The sequence below is a fragment of the Tigriopus californicus genome, chromosome 3, assembly GCF_007210705.1.
Source record: "Tigriopus californicus strain San Diego chromosome 3, Tcal_SD_v2.1, whole genome shotgun sequence".
Taxonomy (NCBI): Eukaryota; Metazoa; Arthropoda; class Copepoda; order Harpacticoida; family Harpacticidae; genus Tigriopus; species Tigriopus californicus.
The window spans coordinates 7,832,138-7,849,247 of record NC_081442.1 but is presented as its reverse complement, the minus strand read 5'-3'; the positions used below and the strand labels follow the sequence as shown (position 1 = coordinate 7,849,247).

The 17,110-nt window shown below is 47.1% G+C and overlaps 3 protein-coding genes across 5 annotated transcripts; 2 read left to right on the top strand and 1 right to left on the bottom strand.

Moving 5' to 3' along the window:
- Positions 1-2,075: 2,075 nt before the first annotated feature.
- LOC131877326 (CUE domain-containing protein 2-like) lies at positions 2,076-5,749 on the top strand. 2 transcript variants are annotated; one of them, XM_059222945.1, is made up of 6 exons: positions 2,076-2,708; positions 3,784-4,174; positions 4,250-4,420; positions 4,544-4,666; positions 4,729-4,836; positions 5,473-5,749. In XM_059222945.1, exons 1-6 carry the CDS (start codon positions 2,629-2,631, stop codon positions 5,479-5,481), a joined length of 882 nt encoding a protein of 293 aa, XP_059078928.1. In that variant the 5' UTR covers positions 2,076-2,628; the 3' UTR covers positions 5,482-5,749. The 2 variants fall into 2 exon arrangements, with proteins under 2 accessions (XP_059078928.1, XP_059078927.1); XM_059222944.1 differs by lacking the exon at positions 5,473-5,749 and having other exon boundaries at positions 2,083-2,708; positions 4,729-5,376.
- A 1,833-nt stretch (positions 5,750-7,582) lies between these two features.
- Positions 7,583-12,572, bottom strand: LOC131877315 (serine/arginine repetitive matrix protein 2-like). Of its 2 annotated transcripts, XM_059222925.1 has the most exons (9): positions 12,203-12,572; positions 11,714-12,115; positions 11,543-11,642; positions 11,370-11,473; positions 11,183-11,305; positions 10,841-11,059; positions 8,146-10,239; positions 7,874-8,015; positions 7,583-7,771 (listed from the first exon to the last, which is right to left on the bottom strand). In XM_059222925.1, the coding sequence occupies exons 1-9, from the start codon at positions 12,411-12,413 to the stop codon at positions 7,645-7,647; spliced, it is 3,522 nt and encodes a 1,173-aa protein (XP_059078908.1). In that variant the 5' UTR covers positions 12,414-12,572; the 3' UTR covers positions 7,583-7,644. The 2 variants fall into 2 exon arrangements, with proteins under 2 accessions (XP_059078908.1, XP_059078909.1); XM_059222926.1 differs by lacking the exon at positions 10,841-11,059 and having other exon boundaries at positions 12,203-12,570.
- Positions 12,573-13,357: 785 nt separating this feature from the next.
- LOC131877320 (BTB/POZ domain-containing protein KCTD20-like) lies at positions 13,358-16,044 on the top strand. The gene is made up of 3 exons (XM_059222937.1): positions 13,358-14,420; positions 14,499-14,757; positions 14,846-16,044. The coding sequence occupies exons 1-3, from the start codon at positions 13,915-13,917 to the stop codon at positions 15,491-15,493; spliced, it is 1,413 nt and encodes a 470-aa protein (XP_059078920.1). The 5' UTR covers positions 13,358-13,914; the 3' UTR covers positions 15,494-16,044.
- Positions 16,045-17,110: the final 1,066 nt, after the last annotated feature.

Here is a 17,110-nt window from a genome sequence, read left to right as displayed (position 1 = left end):
TCTCTGTAAAACTTTTACAATGATAAAATCACTTTATTTTCTTCTTATTTTTCCAAATGATTTGCATTTGCCTCCTGCACTTACTCAATCAGGGGCCTGAAGGCAGTGCAGACCTTGATGACAAAGTCCTTTCACATCTCGGCCCGCTCCCTCTCAACAGAGGCTTTGAGGTCACTGACCTTGAGGTCCGGCAGGCTATGCCCCCAATGATGACCTACAATATATTCCATATTCAAGAGGTGACAAGTCTGCATGATGCTGGCTCTTCAAATGGCTTTTTTTGTCAATCATGAGGTGTTATATGAGAGCGGGCATGAACATTGTCATGTCGGCTCTAATGAGAGCTTGCACATTGGCAATGAACTCGTTTGTCCTCTCTAACATTTTTCCACCACTACTGTTGTTTCCCTTAACACTTCCAGAGACTTGAAAAAGGGTTGTTAGATTAAAAACTGTGGCCCTTGAGACGCCAATAATCTCACAAACTCGCACAATTGAGACTTGGCTGTGGAGGAGACTCTTTGCCTTTTTGCCTCCATGGTTTGCCACATACCTTGAAACACTTTTATCTTTTTTTTCAAATTTTTGTGGGCTACATAGTGAAGGGAGTGGAATTCAAATAACATTTAAAAAAAAAAAAAGAAAAAAATATGCAAAATGTTCAGTCTAAGAACAAATTGCGCACATTGCATATTTCAAAGCTAAATATGCTGATTCCATGAATTTAAGATCATTGAATGAACGCCTTTTCAGTTTTAAAACAAAACAGCTTACCCACATTGATATATATATCCCTTTCAACTCTTAGTCAGAGGTCCTTTTCAGGCTAAGCTGTTGACTAATTAAGGGCCCTTGGGGTATAGAATGGATAAAAGTAGTGAGCGGGAGGGTAACTGACCTGTAATCATAAAAATATTCTTTTACATTTCAAGATGACGTAATGCTCATTCCATGGCAAAGCACGAGCATTTTTAATCATATGTATGATGTCATTCAAACCGGGTGAAAGTCAGAAGATAGCAAAATTTTCATCACAAAAATTACATAGTCTGTATCTGTGACTTGGTCTTTTACTGCAACTATAAAACCACTAACTAGACCTGGAAAAAAAGCTCAAACCTGAAAAATGTTGCTTAACTTTGTCTGGCCCTTGTGACCAAAAATATAACGTTTGCGTCAAATTTCTAATTTTGCATTGTTTTCAGCATCTTTTCCACTTTCTCGACCCTTTACTGTTTTTATTTCTTATCAGTTTTCAAAACATTTTTAGCTGTTTAGTCATTCGGGTCTTATATACTTCCTTCCTCATTTATTGTTCCTTGTTGGGGACCTTTTTTGTATTTCCTGGTAGCATGATCTGATGGAGGATTCAATCTTTTAGCATTTTTTGAGTTGGGGATTTCACTGACTTTACTAAATGCTGCCAGAAATGTAATTCCCTGTGTAATTAACATGAAAGATTATAACCAATATAATTGTTACCACTTCAATTTTATCCAATATTTGGTCTACCAACGAATTTGAATATCAGATTCAACTCCCTATTTTGTGTTTGGGAAAGTCAACAGAAACGAGAGGTGGACTTGGGCGTCATGGGTATCCCTTTGTTGGATAATAAGTAAGACTAGGTAGAGGGCTAGCTGGTCATGGGGATAAAAAACAAAAGAAAAAATATATGTTGTTATCTACCTAGGGTCTTGGGTAAGCAAAAACCCGTAATCATTTTGTGAATAAAAGTGGCCTTAGCAAGAACGCTAGGCTCCGGAAGAGAATCAGTAGTTTACCATAACATCTGTGTCAATTAAAAATGTGTCCAAATGTTAAAACCTTTAAGACGACTTTTTTCCCTTTACACCATTCTTGGGGCATTATTACAACTTTTTTCACATTCTTTTCCTTAAAAAGAAAAGTTGTTCCACCTGAAAAGGTAAGTTTTTTTCGAGGTCTACTAATATTAACAGCTAAAGAGGAATGACCTGAGTGAGACTCACTTGTCAGCGTTAGCCCGTCTGAATCTGGCCCATGGCTGCCCAGGTATTTGGCCAGAATAGCAAGACTGATGGCCAATCCCGCACCGAACAGAGGCCAAGAGGTAGCACCGGGTAGCGGTAGCACACCCTGGCCAGCCCGCCAAAGGTGGCAGATAGTCGCTCAGCGGGCGACGGGAGACAGAGCGACAGCCTCGAAAGACCGAGGACTGCGAGGACTGTGAGGACTGTGAGAAATCCGACGAGACGAGACTGAGGAGACTGAGGAAACTGAGGTTAAGACTCAGAGGAAAGATCTCTCCCAAACACACGTACATACACACATACACACTCCTCAAGCTCAGAGACCCTCTTGAACAGCAGTTCGAGTGAATGGATGGATGGATAGATAGATAGAAAGATAGATGCCAGTGGAATTACCAAACCAAACTCCATTTCATCCCACGAGTCCTTAAAGTTTACTGATTGATTGATTGATTCATTCATTCATTCATTGCTTCATTTGTGCACGGAGCCCAATCGGATTACTCAAGCCAAGCCTCTGATCGCCTCTTGGTTGGACAGTGTTTTTGGTGGACAGCATTGAGTATTCATTCATTTATTGGTTGTTGGGACTGGTGGGCAGAATTGTTCCCTCCTCATGGCCCACACGCCCACTCGCGATATGGAAAGTGCCCTCTGCCAATTCCTTCAATCCCACATCCCGGATTTGACCAAGGAGTAAGTTAGACCCGAAGTAGGCCTCTCTGTACCTGCCTGGATGATAATGATAATGATGATGACGCCGAGGGTTTTGGGGTAAACGTGTTTCTCCACCGATTAATTTGCGGTGCTACCTTTTCTAACTTAACCTTACCTTACCTAACCTAACACGATAGTAGTAACCCATGAAGTATATCTAAAATCAAATTTAAAAATGAGCACCGCCAACTAATCGATGGAGCATAATGATTATCTAGTATTGGCCACTACCGATGACTTGGCCTACCATTTTGTCAAGTTACTTGGAGGTTGAGATATTAACTTGAATGGTGGTGATTATCGTGTGAGGTGAGGCTAAGTTTCAACAAAGTAGGACCGCCCACAAATGGGTGAACGTGAACCAGTCGGTCGAACTGGGGACAGTGGGACTGAGCCGAAAGTTCAAGTGAAAATGTAAGCATCCCGAAATGCCATGCCATTCAGTCTGCCCATTTACCCACTTGAGTTAGGCTGGACTCGTCTCGAATGAAATGAGTTCTTTCAGCCACCTGTCAGCCAAAATTGGGTTTCCTTAAAGTTGGTTTGGCAGTAGAATTCCGAGGAATGGATGGCCGAAAATCGACGCAGGTCGACCTGATTTCCTTCAATCCATACATACGGATCAAGCAAACAATGACAGGAGGGACCATGAACAAGTTGGCGAGGATGGGATGACTAGATGTGAAGCATGAAAGATGTTTTGGAATAGGAGACTATTCGAACGGGCACGGCGAGTTTCTCGGTCATGGATTACTAGTCATTAGCGAAAAACAGAGTCATAAGATTAAACTCCAATTTTCGAAAGTCGCACTACCACCAATCTTGCCGTAGAATTTGACAGCTTAGATGCGTCGTTGAATGCCAACTTACTCTTAAATTTACCGACTGTGGGTGGGGTGGAGTCGTTCTACAGTACGTATCTCATGTCGGCTTAGGTTTTGAGTGTCCATTCAACTCAGACTCAGAAGTGATCTGTTATTGTGCCCCCGTATGCTCACCCACCGTTTGATGTGATTAGGCCGTTGCCTAAATAAGCTTTGCAATATCTTGGCAGCGAGATTGACGAGATTGTCGTCTCCTACGTGACGGGCATCCTCGAAGATCTGCTCACCTCCGATTTGGATGAGGATGTCCTTGACGCACCCGCCTTGCACGAGATGTTGACCGCTTACGTGCCACCCGCCCAGGCCATCGGTCTCTCGGATCTGACCCAATGGATCATGAGCCAAGCACAAGCCTGGCAGGATGAGGCCACCGAAAAACGCCGCCAGTCCTCGCTTCTCAACATCCGAGCCGTCATTCAAGATACGGTCAAGACCGCCGTCCCCAAGCGGGAAGAGGAGCGCGATGGGCCCCCAGAGGACAACCCCCATGATAAGAAAGTTCACCGATTGCGGACCCGATTGTCTGAGACCAGTGATGGCATGTCTGAAGGCAGCTTGGACGTGAGTAAAGACCATGCCCGCCTGGATGATGTGGCACTCTCTTAACAGGGACTCGGGGGGGGATGGTCATTTCAGGATGAGGAGATTCAGCAAACCGTCAACCATTTGTTGGAGATGTTCCCATATTCGTGCTCCTTGGAAGTCAACCATTGCCTCCAGCTCATGTCGGGCGACATTGAGCGAACAGCTCAGCTCATCATGCATCGCTATGAAACGGGTCAAAACTTCAAATCTTCTGACAGAAAAGTAAGGCTAGATTTGAATGATGTGATTCAAGTCATTATTCCACTGACAAACTGGCAAATGTCTGACTGACTCAATATGTGTGTGTTGGGAGAAATACAGTTTTTCTTCTTTGCCCTGAACTAGATCTCGCGAGCCCAAAAAGCCGTGGCCGATGATAAGACCATCAAGAGTCAGATCTTGGGGCGATATGGATTCGTGGACAAAGTGGTAGATGCCCGTTACCATCGGCCCATCATAAAGAAGACCGTATGATTGAAGACTTGGTTTGGACATGAATTATCCTGTGATAATCGGTTCTCCCATTGTAGGACGAGAAGAAACTCATCCGTTATCGGGATGGCAAGATCGTGAGCACCAAAGGCGAGCGATTTACCCAAGTTTCGAAACAGGAGTCGGAGGAGATGAAGAAATCCATTGTAAATATCGGATTTTACCAATGACGTTTAGCCCTCAAACGCTCGGACTTGAGAATTGCATGGACGGCACCCACCCATTCGACCTATTTGACCCAACAGCACGGCGGCTGGTCAACATCACATTCGCTTTCTATTCGCATTATTTGCACCCTTTTTCAGTTCTTGGAACTCGCGGTTCCAATTAGCTAACCAAGGTGGATGATCTGGATTGGGTTCGGCGCCCTTTCCCGATTGATCTCTCCCTAACCCCCAACCCACCATTTATTTCGTCTTCGTTTTACTCGAAGCTTTAAATTGTGTTAACTCCCTCTTATTAATTAGTTTGTCAGAAAACGAAAAAACCGAACACCCACTATTTCTTCGAGTCTGGGCGTTCATTAGAATCTCTCATTGTCTACTAATCGTTGTATTATCGGTGTCGTTGTTATAAACAAGACTTACATGTTACATTTAGATATACGCCTACCACACCTAGACTGCCTTGTAAGTTCAGTATTCGTGATTAGTGTCGCCAAATATAGTTTATTGGTTCGTTTCTTACCCTTGCTTTGCACGTCATTTGATGAATGGATTATGCTGATCACAACTAATACGTCTTCTTTTCTCCTTTTCACGCTGCTCTTGGGGAACTTGCAGAAGCTTTGACAACTAACCATCGGCACCAAGTCTCTCTGACCCCTTTGGTGTATTTATTTGCATAGTTCTAGTCAAATTCAAGGCAAAAATGACTCACGATCAGTCTCCTTTCCCTTAGATTCTCATTATTGTAGCCCGGATACTCCCCAATTATCACGGTTCTGGTCCGTGGACTGTTCTTTACTTGCTCTCTCCTCATTATTGGGGTTTTCCCCAAAGCTTTTGAGTCTTGTCCGGTGGCATCGAATGCATCTCATCTCATGACACTTGTCCTCCATCTTTTACCATAATCATTGTCCTTTTACAATCAACCCTACAAATGGACACTACCCGAAGTATCATGATAACCTTCGAATCTGTTCAGGGAGCTGACACAGATCAAAGACCCTTGTCACACACACAGCAATCAGATCTTCCAAGCGATCCTGATCTCGTACAACGGTGATTAGCATTTATCACACACAAATGGAATTTATCAAGAAAGATGGGAAGGACTCGAGTGCCCTCCTTAAAGATGAGATATATTATATTTAAATCTAAATCAAGGATGATTGAGACACGTGATGCATTGAGATCTCATCGGACATGACAACCATTTATTGTTGTCAATATTTCACTACCATTTGCTCTCCAAGCTTGTCATTTCATCAGAATACTCATAGATTTCCGTCAATCGATGTCAGTAAGAGCTTTAGTTGTTTCAGGTTTATTGCCATATTGTTAGATCCACCCCCACACCAAAGAACGACGAATCTCATTCAACTTCATCTCTATCATCATGCATGTTAACAAAATAAATCTAACCCTAACCAACCAACTGCAATCATTATCGTTGGAACATATTCCAAAACGAACGACTCAGACCGTTGAGGAATCGGTCCATCTGTCCCATTATGGACTGATCATTCTCTTGTTGGCGATAACGCCGCATCATGGTCTCATAATTGTGGCGACGTCGAGCCAATTCGTACATATGACGGTCATACTCATGCCTAGATTCCTCCTGCCTTACCACCGCCCCCGAGGGCGTACCCTGCACAGTTTTGATGGAGGTGCTGGTGGAGGAGGTCAATTTAGGCACATCCTCCACCCTCATGGGAACTATAGGATCCGGAATGTTAGCTAACGGCACACTTCCTGACCGAGGAGGGAGTTGAGCATCCATTTTTTCCTTGAAGTCTTCATTCTTCAACTCGAAAATGGGTTCGTCGTCCTCTGCTTTGGTTTCATTCTTCATCAAGTCAATCTGTCCGCAACATCGCTCGGAGCCAAAACCACAAGAACTTCCAAAAGACAGGTCCAATTTCTCAACCGGACATTCTCCCGATTTGATACAAGAGCAGGACTTATTCTCAGCCTTGACCTCAAGGGGTCCAATTGAGGATCTTGTCGCTGGGGTAGAGGGTGGGGCTGCGATTTCCGGAGACTTGATGATCACCTTGTCCTGTTCATCTTCATTCAAAAGCAAGTCTTTATATGGACTATAGGATATGGCTTTCTTGACAGAGTCCGGCAATTGATCCCTCATAGCTTTCAGGTTGTCAGAGATACCCCAGTATTGATTGGGCTGATGAGGTTGACCGGGTTGTCGCCGCGGTTTCCTATTGCAACAAAACTGGGTGCCTTGATACAAACACTTGAAGCCGACCAACTCGGCTTGTTTGATGGCCATTTGACAGTCTTTGGCAAACTTACAACCACACGAACTCGGATCCACCAAAGACATCATTTGTCGCACCTCTCGCATGTCAAACATGAAACACTTCATTTCATGGCTCAATAGCAAAAATAAGGCTATAGTGATTGTGTTCTTCATTTTGGAATTGGAAACGTGCAACCCGTTCGAAATACTTTTCCACTTTGAACAGCAATTCACCTCTTGTCGGTCAGCTTGTCGAACATCGACTGAAACGTTGACCGCTTCCACTCCCTACCTTAATTACCAAGGTGAGGGTAGGTAGTCCTTGGATAGCGCCAAAGAGTTAGTAACCATGGTGAAGATCCTTATCTCACCTGACCAGGGGATTGAGACGATTGAGCTGATTAAGCTACTTGCCCACCAGCCACTAAGGGTCATCTTCAGGGGAATAGTACAAGCAATACCGATTGCTTGAGTGAAAGAACTATTATTATTGTTTGTAATGAATGAGTTAACATCATATTTAGATTTAATTAGGGATGAGCAAGAGGGGCCATTTTATCTCTTAATAACTTGAGAGCTGCCTCGTGCCACTCTGAGGATGTTTTCAGCTTTGGGGTTTCCGAAGGTGGCAGGGGTAGATATCCTTGGATTCGGCGTCTAAAAGAGAAAAACAACCTGTTTGTCAGCCTTGTGAAAACATATTTTTTGCCGTTCATTATGAACATCGGCAGTGCTTTTCATTGTCGTCTTCCAATTTACCTGATGGCTCTATCTTTGAGACCTGTCAATCCCTCTCCGTAGGGTTTCAACTGGGCATACAATTGATTGAATTCCAATGCGTTCCTGCGTCGAGTCACGTCTAACCCGGCTAAATCACTGACAGGTTTAAATTGTTCGCTTTCTACAAAGGAAAATCGAGAAATGAGTCGCAGCATAAGTGATAGTGATCATTTGAAAGCGGTCTTACAGTTAAAAGTTCCATCATTACCTAAACAACATGAAATAAGTCAAAAGAAATAGGACAAACATACCTGGTACGTCCTTGTTCACTTTCTCCAGAAACTTTGCATACTTTTCGGGTCCAAGTAGGTTCTTTGAGATTCCCACCGATTTCACAATGGAGAGGAGACTCCACTTCTCCCGTAGACTTGTGGATCCAGGCGCTTTCTCCTCAGGTCTCGACATTAACTCGCTCCAGTCTGCACCGAGAGCATCAGCAATTTTAGCTTTGGTTTTGATCTCATCCTCGTCCGACAGAGCCAGATCCTCGTCGGAAATTCCTTCCAAGAGATCATTATCCATCTTATCTTCGTTGGAATGTAGGGATTCAGAACCCTTTTCAGCGGATTCAAGTTTGCTCTCGCCTTTTTTGTCCCCAAGAGCGCGAGTAGGAGTACTCCTTGACTCCAGGATTGGTTGTTCCTCGTCTTTGGGTGTCAATTCTCCAGCTTCTAATGCAGGCTCGAGCTTTTCTTCCGGACTGGGATCGAGAATTGGATCCTTATTCAAAATTTCATCATCGGAGTCTCCGATGTCTGAAATGTCTTCAGCATTCTCATCCACTAGAGGTTTGGGAGAAGCTGGAATGGGCTGCATGTCCACCTTGGCTGTTCTCTTCGGTTCGTCCTCGTCGGTTTTTGAGCTTAATTCGGCATCACTTACACCTGAAACGTCCAGCTTGACCTTCTTGGCGGAGGGAAGTACCTCTTCATCGACTTCACCCTCTTCCTCCAAGGATCGTTTCTTGCTGACAATTTCGCTAGAATCAGCAGGCTCTGATTGAGAATCCAATCGATCGATAGAGGCCGGTCGACTGCGGATCGGATCTTTGGGTCGGGACATTTCTCGGCTCTGGGACCGTTTGCGAGGTCCTTCGGAAAGGGGTAATAACGTTCTTGGTGCACTCGTACGATCCCTCGAGATGGACCTTTCTCGACTGCCACGCGTTAACGCTTCAGGGGGTAAAAGTCGTTCATTGGATTGCGACCGATGATCACGGGCCAATCCTCTTTGTAGTTCGATCATAGGCGGAGACCTTCGTCTGGCCGTCCAATCCATGTCTCGGCCACGGGGTTGAGCTACTCTCACTGAATTCGCACCCGTCAACTGAGCTGCGCTCTTGTCATTATTGCCACGACCGCGCTCGCTTGACCGACTGAGCATTCCGCGATTATTTCCGCCTCGATCGGAGGACCGCCCTCCGCCTCCTTGCTTTCGGCCTCCTCCTCGTCCCCCTGGATTAGCACTTCGGTCCCGCCAGCCTGGACTTTCATCAGGCCAATCCCGACCCTCCTCTCGAGTCCATGAATCCCGAACCCCACTCCCCAACCCACCTCCTCGTCCGCTCTGAGTCGGTGGTCTGCTCTCATTGAATCGACGATCGTCTCGCGCATCCCTGAAGCTACGATCATCCCAAGTTTCGTCTGCTCGATTACTTCCTCCTCCTCCTCCTCCTCCAGCCGCCCCTGTCCCTCGGGGAAAGCCACGTCCTTGATTCAAGCCTCGGCCTTCATCAAATCGACGTTCTCCTTTCACTCCGATATCTCGACGTAAATCGCGAGGATCCGGATCTCTGAGTTCACGGTCATCGTACAAGCCTCGAGCTCCTCCTGAGGCCGATCGGCGGTCAAAATCGCGGAAATCGCGATCATCAGGACTCTCACCCCGTCCATATCTATTGTCATCTCTAAGCTGTGGTTGACGGGCATCACGAGAGCCTCGTTTGAGCCCCGCTCCACCGACCATTGGGGAACGATCGCGGGAGGATCTCAAGGCAGTTCGGGATGTATCACGTCTTAATGGAGAAGCGTTCCGATAATGACGAGGTGCCGATGAGCCACGCGAGAATTGAGATTGACCCTCACGGCTCCGCCCTGCCCGAGGTGAAAAGTCCCGCAACATTCGACTTTCTTCAAAGGATTCACCTCGGCGGTCTGAATCCATTAGGGGGGAACGACTCACTCTTCTGGAGGACATTCCCATTCTGGGACTTCTTGATCTCAGACGAGTGTTAGATGACGTTAGTGGTGAGAGACCCCGATCGTGATGAGGGCCACCACGTCGTCTGTCCATTGACGGGGATCTCTTATCATGGCGGCCAGGAGATGATGGGTCGGAAAGTTTACCTAGAATGCACAATCAGAACAATGTTAGAACAATCGCGTAGAAAAAGATTACGTGAAAGACTTAAACTTGTTCATTTTACTTTATGATAAGTCAGTCAGAGCTTCGAAGGGTTAGACGAGAGTTATATCCGTTATTCATGACTCGTGAGATAAGACAGCTTGATCGCCGGGTCAAACTTGGTTTCATCTTTTCAGCTTTTCGAGATGTGTGCGAGGACTTTACAAATGAATCGGCCAATCGATCAATCGTTCGATCAATCCATGTATGAATCAATAAAAATGATCTAGAAACCAGGTTCAAGGGGATTTCTCATGCGTTAATGTGCAAAATGCCTATTGAATCATGTTTGAGTCGATTTGACCGTTCCACTACCGGCAAGATCGTCGTACCTACATGGAAATCCTTTCAAGGGATCATACCCATGAATACACAAACGAAAGTAAGTCGAACTAAATCAAGCGTAAAGATGGGAGGGTGCGTGCGAGCGAGTTGGTGCACATTCGAAGGAGGCAAAGCCGGAATAAAAAGCAACGGCCCAAAACGATCACAGAGTTAAAAAGCTTGATTATTTTTAACACGGATTTTCCATCAAGCCATTACCCTGTGGAAGTGAAGCCGAGCCTTTGCTTCGACGATCTTTGAATGGAGCCGAAGACACAGACATTCGATTAGGAGACAAATTCGAGGACGCCGTCGTGGAGGCAGAAATAACTCTCGGAGTGCCTCGCCGCTTTAAAACCTGGGAATGAACTTTGCTTCGGGATTCTTTTGTCGACGAGGACTTGTTGCCAGAACTCAATTTGACAGGCTCGACAATGGCTAATTGCAGATAAGACACTAGGTCAGCGAAAGTTTCTTTTTTTCACATACGTAATTAAACATGTCACAAGAAATCTTGACCTCCCAGCGCAAGGTCAAGAAATGATGAATTCATTCACTCACCAGCGGGAGCTTGCGTGCAATAGAAGCCAAACTTATCCGGTTCTTGACGGACTTTGGGCGGGGCAATGGCCGTAGTCGATTGAGAAGCGGCAACTTTCCCATCGGATCCACGTACTTTCTTCTCTGAGGAGGAGAAGCCAAGCCGAATGACAACGGATAATATCCTTTAGTTGAGCGATTATCTTACCTTGAGGTCCCCGTTTGGGCGACGAATTCACGGCTCGAGGTTTGCCACCCTTGGCACCTTTGACCACGGATTTGGTCGTTTTTTTCACCAATTTATGACGCTTTCTATTGAAATGAAACCATTTCTATCGCGTGTAAGCCTATGGCAAATTAGTCTTGGCGGCGTGTTCTTACCCGCTTTTAATTCGCTTGGAGCCCTTGACCCGCTCTGGGCTAGAGTGGCTGGGGGAACGAATCAGGTGGCTGGACCTGCGGGCCACTTTCTTCCGAGGCACTGAAAAGTAAGGGCACTCACGGAATGAGAGAGGCGCTCATTTCCATTCAAGTAAATAAGCTCGAACTGACCTCGACCAGAATCACTGGAAGATCCGGATGAAGATGAGCCCGATGAGCTGGAAGAGGACGAGCCGGACGAAGAGGAAGAGGAGGAACGGCGAGGCGGCGCCCGGGTCAATTTGGCGGGCGGGCCGCCTCCTCGTTTCCGTTTGACGGGTGAGCGCGCCGTGGTTCGGGCCGTCGCTGGAATGACGGGCACCTGAGCTTGGGCGCCACTGCCACCGGCCTCCGACTCGACCGGTGTGACCAACTCGCCCAATTCCTTCTTGAGGAGCTGCCGTTTCTTCTCCAACATATATTCGTCGTCATGGTCCAGGTTCTTTTCGTCCCAGTTCTCCCAATTAGGATCAATGGTGGGACTATCTTCATTAGGCGCACTCCGATGACCCAACAAATAATTCTTGCGCGGACCTACACAGAAACACGCCCCCAAAGAACAAAGGTCAACGACATTCAGTCAACTCAAACGCCACCAAACAGGAGGATCAACTAGTTTACCTGGACCTCCGGCCGCATCGCGCTTCTTGGACGAGCCCGCGCCACTGGCCGAGGCGCCCGACGGGTTGGCGCCCGAATTAGAGGGTCCCGCCAACCCACCGGCGGCGGACGACTTATTGCCACCCAGCGTGCCTTTGGTGCCCAATCGCGAGAAGACCGAGGCGCGTTTGGGCGCGCTCTCCTCACCCGTGCCGCCACGCCCACTGGCCATTGTCCCGGGTTACTCCTGTCAGCCCGATTTTCTTAACCGTGAAACTGAGATGACCCAGGCTGAGGGATGGACAATGTGGGCCGGATCATGGAGCGATGATTGGGTGCGGGACCGTGCGGACTGACGGGTGCGGTTGTTGTGATGGTTTCGGAAAACTGGGACACAACATTCAGGGCTGCCAAGGGAGCCAGGTGGATTTCTTGAAGTGGCCAATGCCAACTCAGGAGGCTCGGAGCCTGGGACCCAAATCTCATACATCTATAAAAATGACATAGCACAAGATCATTCAGCCTTCACCCTACCAATAAGCTATAGGAATCATGCTAATCCGCCAATAATTCCAACAGTCTACCGTTTAAATTTGGGCGGCCGGGATTGACCGAAAATAATTTGACCTAAAAGTCAAATGTCTTTCAGGCAGCCTGTCTAAAGCAATTGAGGGTAACTTCAAGGATGGACCGATGGAAAGATGACAAAATTTAAGCGGAACCCCTCAGGTCATGGGTTCTTTCGTGGGCATAATGTAGAAGTCAGCGCCAAAATCTCAGCCCAGTCATTTTCCTTTACAATCATGGACATCTTTCGGCTGAATTCCGATCCGTTGCTTCGTGAGATCGGAACAAATCGGTCACCTTCAACGGTGGAGAAATCGGCCGACCCGAGTGAAGTGACATCCCTCTCCAGTACATGTCCATCCAGTACGACAGAACGGGAGGGATCGCCCGTATCACCCTATGACGTCAATCAACAGCCGGCCTTCTTTTCATGGAATACTGTCCCAGGCAGCTGGTTCTTCTTGTCACGAGGTTGCGTGAGTTCCATCCGAACGACCCCCCGATCTGATTCGGCCAAAGGCACACAGCCTCAAGGGCCAGCCGGGCCAGGCCCTGAATCAGAGCAGACAGGCGAAAAGACACAGCCGATCCAGCCCAGGTTTAAAGGGACCCGAGGGCCCCGCTCTGTGTGGCTGGATTGAGGCCGTTCTCTGTGTGTCACTCTCTGACCTCGAAATCTCGAACGCTCGAGGACTGAACGGGCTGCCTGAACGAACTACTAGCAGGCAAACCGACTCATCCGTGCTCAGGGCCTGACCCCACGGACCCACGGGCTAGAAAGCCCAACCCATCGAGGCCTGATCCCACGCCATTCATTGGACGGACGAGACGCGCATTCCCGCCCCGCAATCTTACCCTGGCAACGCTTGGGGCTTTGGCGTGGCTGTCCTTCACTCGCTCGCGCTTATCAGCCTGGCTCTGGATCTTGGCATCGGGGTGACTAGCCAGAATCAGACTTCCAGATCGGTGGGCCTGATTTTCTGATATTTGAAGGCCTGGCCCACCCGTCCTATTGATTGGAACTGACGGCCTCCCTCCGTTGCTCCGTCCCGCCCTGACGCCACTCACGCTGAGCCTGGACCTCAACTCAAACTTTTGGCCAAGGCGCGTGCCTTAGAGTGCCCGTAGTGCCCGTGTCGATCCGCCCCCGCCCCGCCCATTGCGTCATGGCCGCGGGGCCAGCCTCTTTGGCCTCCACCCATGCCTCGGGCACTCTGTCCAACCCGTCGCTGGGCTCGATGCGGCCCGCCGAAGGACCGGGCGATTCTTCTTCCACCTCTTCGTCCTCTTCCATGGGAGGCGGGGCCGTTCATCGACGAACCTTCCGCTTGGATCCCGAGGGCTCCACTTCCGAAGAGGAGGATGTGGCGCCCGGATCGGGCCTCAAGGGCAAAAACTATCTCCGACCTCGACCGCCGCATGCCTTTCCCCCTATCGCCTCGCCCAAATTAGCCCATTCCGCCGTCCTCAATGGGGTGGGCCCCGGGCGACGCGTCGGACTGTTGAACTCGACGGGACCGAATGGGACCACACTGGCCTCGGAACAAACCAAAATCACCTTGGTGGTCGACGACACGCGCTTTGTGGTCGATCCGGAGATTTTCACCTCTCATCCTGATACCATGTTGGGTCGCATGTTTACCTCTGGATTTGATTTCCATCCGAATGCCAGGTAAATGCGGTTTTCAAACAATTCCTTTTGTCCCAGGTACGCTTATCCGCCTGACTCATGAGTGGTGTACGTTTTTAGGGGCGAGTTTGAAGTGGCTGAAGGAGTATCGGCTTCCGTCTTTAACGCCATCCTCGAGTTTTATCAGTATGGCTTGATCCATTGTCCGCCCCACGTGTCTGTGATCGAACTCCGCGAGGCTTGCGATTACTTTATGGTGCCTTTCACGGCCCAAACGGTGAAATGCCAAAACCTACGTGGGCTCCTCCACGAGCTCTCGAACGACGGGGCCCAAGAACAATTCGAAAACTATCTCGAGGAGCTTATATTGCCGGAGATGGTAAGGGTTATTGATCAACTGAAATTGGCCCAATGCTATTGTGTTACATTTGCCATCAAACATCGGTCTGTGTGTTTTGGTATTCTAGGTCATTTGCGCTTCTCGGGGTGATCGCGAATGCCACATTGTCATATTAGTAGATGAGGACCAAATCGATTGGGATGAGGATTTCCCACCTCAAATGGGCGAAGAATACACGCAGACCATCGTCTCAACTTTGCTTTACCGCTTCTTCCGTTATGTCGAAAATCGTGATGTGGCCAAACTCGTGCTCCGCGAAAGAGGGCTCAAAAAGGTCAAACTGGGCATCGAAGGTCACCCCACGCATAAGGAGAAAGTCAAGAAGCGACCTGGTGGTAAGGCCGAGGTCATCTACAACTACGTCCAAAGACCCTTCATCCACATGTCTTGGGAGAAGGAAGAGGCCAAATCACGGCACGTGGACTTTCAGTGCGTCAAATCGAAATCCGTCACGAATTTAGCCGAAGCCGCTGCTGATCCTTCCATTGATAATTTCGATGCCCGTGGCAACCCCATTGGCCCAGGCACTGAGAATAACCCAGCCGTAGTCCCTGCGGGTGTGGCAGGTGGAGGTCAGCCCGTGGCAGCTGGTCTCTTGGATGGAAACATGGCGTTAGCTGACCCTGAAATCGAGGCTGGAGGACTAGCTGTCGCTGCGGGTGGCTTGCCTTTGGCTCTAGGAGGTGCCTTGGGTGGAGCCGGGGCGGCCATATGACGAAGGCACTCGGTCGCCGTGGCTGTGAGCTCATCTTCAAATTCAACTTCCACAACCCCAAATCTCCCTTCCAACCTGAGACGACGTCAGATCGCGAGATTCCCACACTCAAGACGGCCTTAGAAGGGCGTTTTCCAAGACATTGCAACACAATTGGGGCTCATTTTTGTGTCATTCAGGAATTCACTCGTGGAATTTGCTTTAATGAGTCTTGCTCGTTCATTCATTCATGTTCACTTCATGGTAAAGGACTACGTAGCTCTCATTGATGATGGGAGCTAGACATTGTCAATCGTGTACTGAAGTACATTATATGATGTATATTGCTCGAGTCGAAAGCTCTTTGTATCTTTTGCTCAAAGTTAGCAACAGTGTGTGTTCTTCTTCACAGTGTTCGTTTTCTATGGCCTATCCCGTGGAATCACTTCGAAGCCCCTAAAATCTGAATGAAGATCTTGCGTTTTCGTTCAGTATGAATCAATTTGTGAAAAATTTAATGGAAATCCCTTGCTGCAGGTGAATATAGTTACATATATACACATACATACAAACCCAATCGTTCCTCAAACCCAATCCCAATTGAGGTTGAAGCTAATCGATTACCTTGTATCAATTAGTATACGTGTAAATCTAGGCATACATTTCTCATCGAGCTCCATTGGGCTCTTCGTATCATTCTTGATGATCCCATGGAACATTCATTACGAAAAGATAAAGTGGCCAAATCATTCATGCATATTGCATACCCTAGTTGCATTTGCTTTTCGAAGCATAACTTGAGCTGGGAAGATTTTATTTTAAGCATTTATTTTTCTGACGTAACACAGCAATTTCTGGTCACAGCAACATAAGGCAAACATTGTTTTAACCTTTTTAACCATTCTTCACATATTGTTAATATAATCGAAATAGACGAGTCCTTTTGACCTTTTGGCGGTAGTTTTTAATTTTAGCGTTAAAAAGAGCACCTTGGCACAGCCCAATGTAAACATGGGCAATGTAAACAAAAATCAAGGCTCTAGCGACTCTTTTGAGCTGTCGTTGTCGCCTCCTTAAGAAAATTCAACTTTCTTCATTAAAACCAAATATATATTTTTTTTCATTTGGCAAGCCTGCTCTTATTCATCTTTGGTCGACCGTATTTTTCCGTTTTCCACTCCGCTCGTTTTTATTCACTTTTCCATTCAAACTCATAATTTGAAGATTTTTGAATCAACACGTGATTCCCCATTTCAACAGGGCATTAGTCGTTCCTGAATAAAAGGAACGAATTACAGTTACTATTTCTTTGGTCAAAATTAGTAATTCGTTACACAACCGTAACTCAAAAAATAAAATCTGATGGCGTTACTCATTACTTGATCTTTTCCTAAGATTTAGATGACCAATATTTAATGTTTTCCCCCCATCAAGACCATACTTCTCTAAAGATATTGTGTTTTTTCTTAAGCAGTCCTAACACCTAACATTTGAAGACTTCGTGTCAACATTTTTCAATAATGTGCATTAGCAGTCGATTAATATTGGCATAGTTGTTCAAAATGTATTGCATCGTAATGCTTTGAAGAGTCATGATTGGGACCCTGGATGGGGTTATGATTGTTGGAGGTTTGAAAC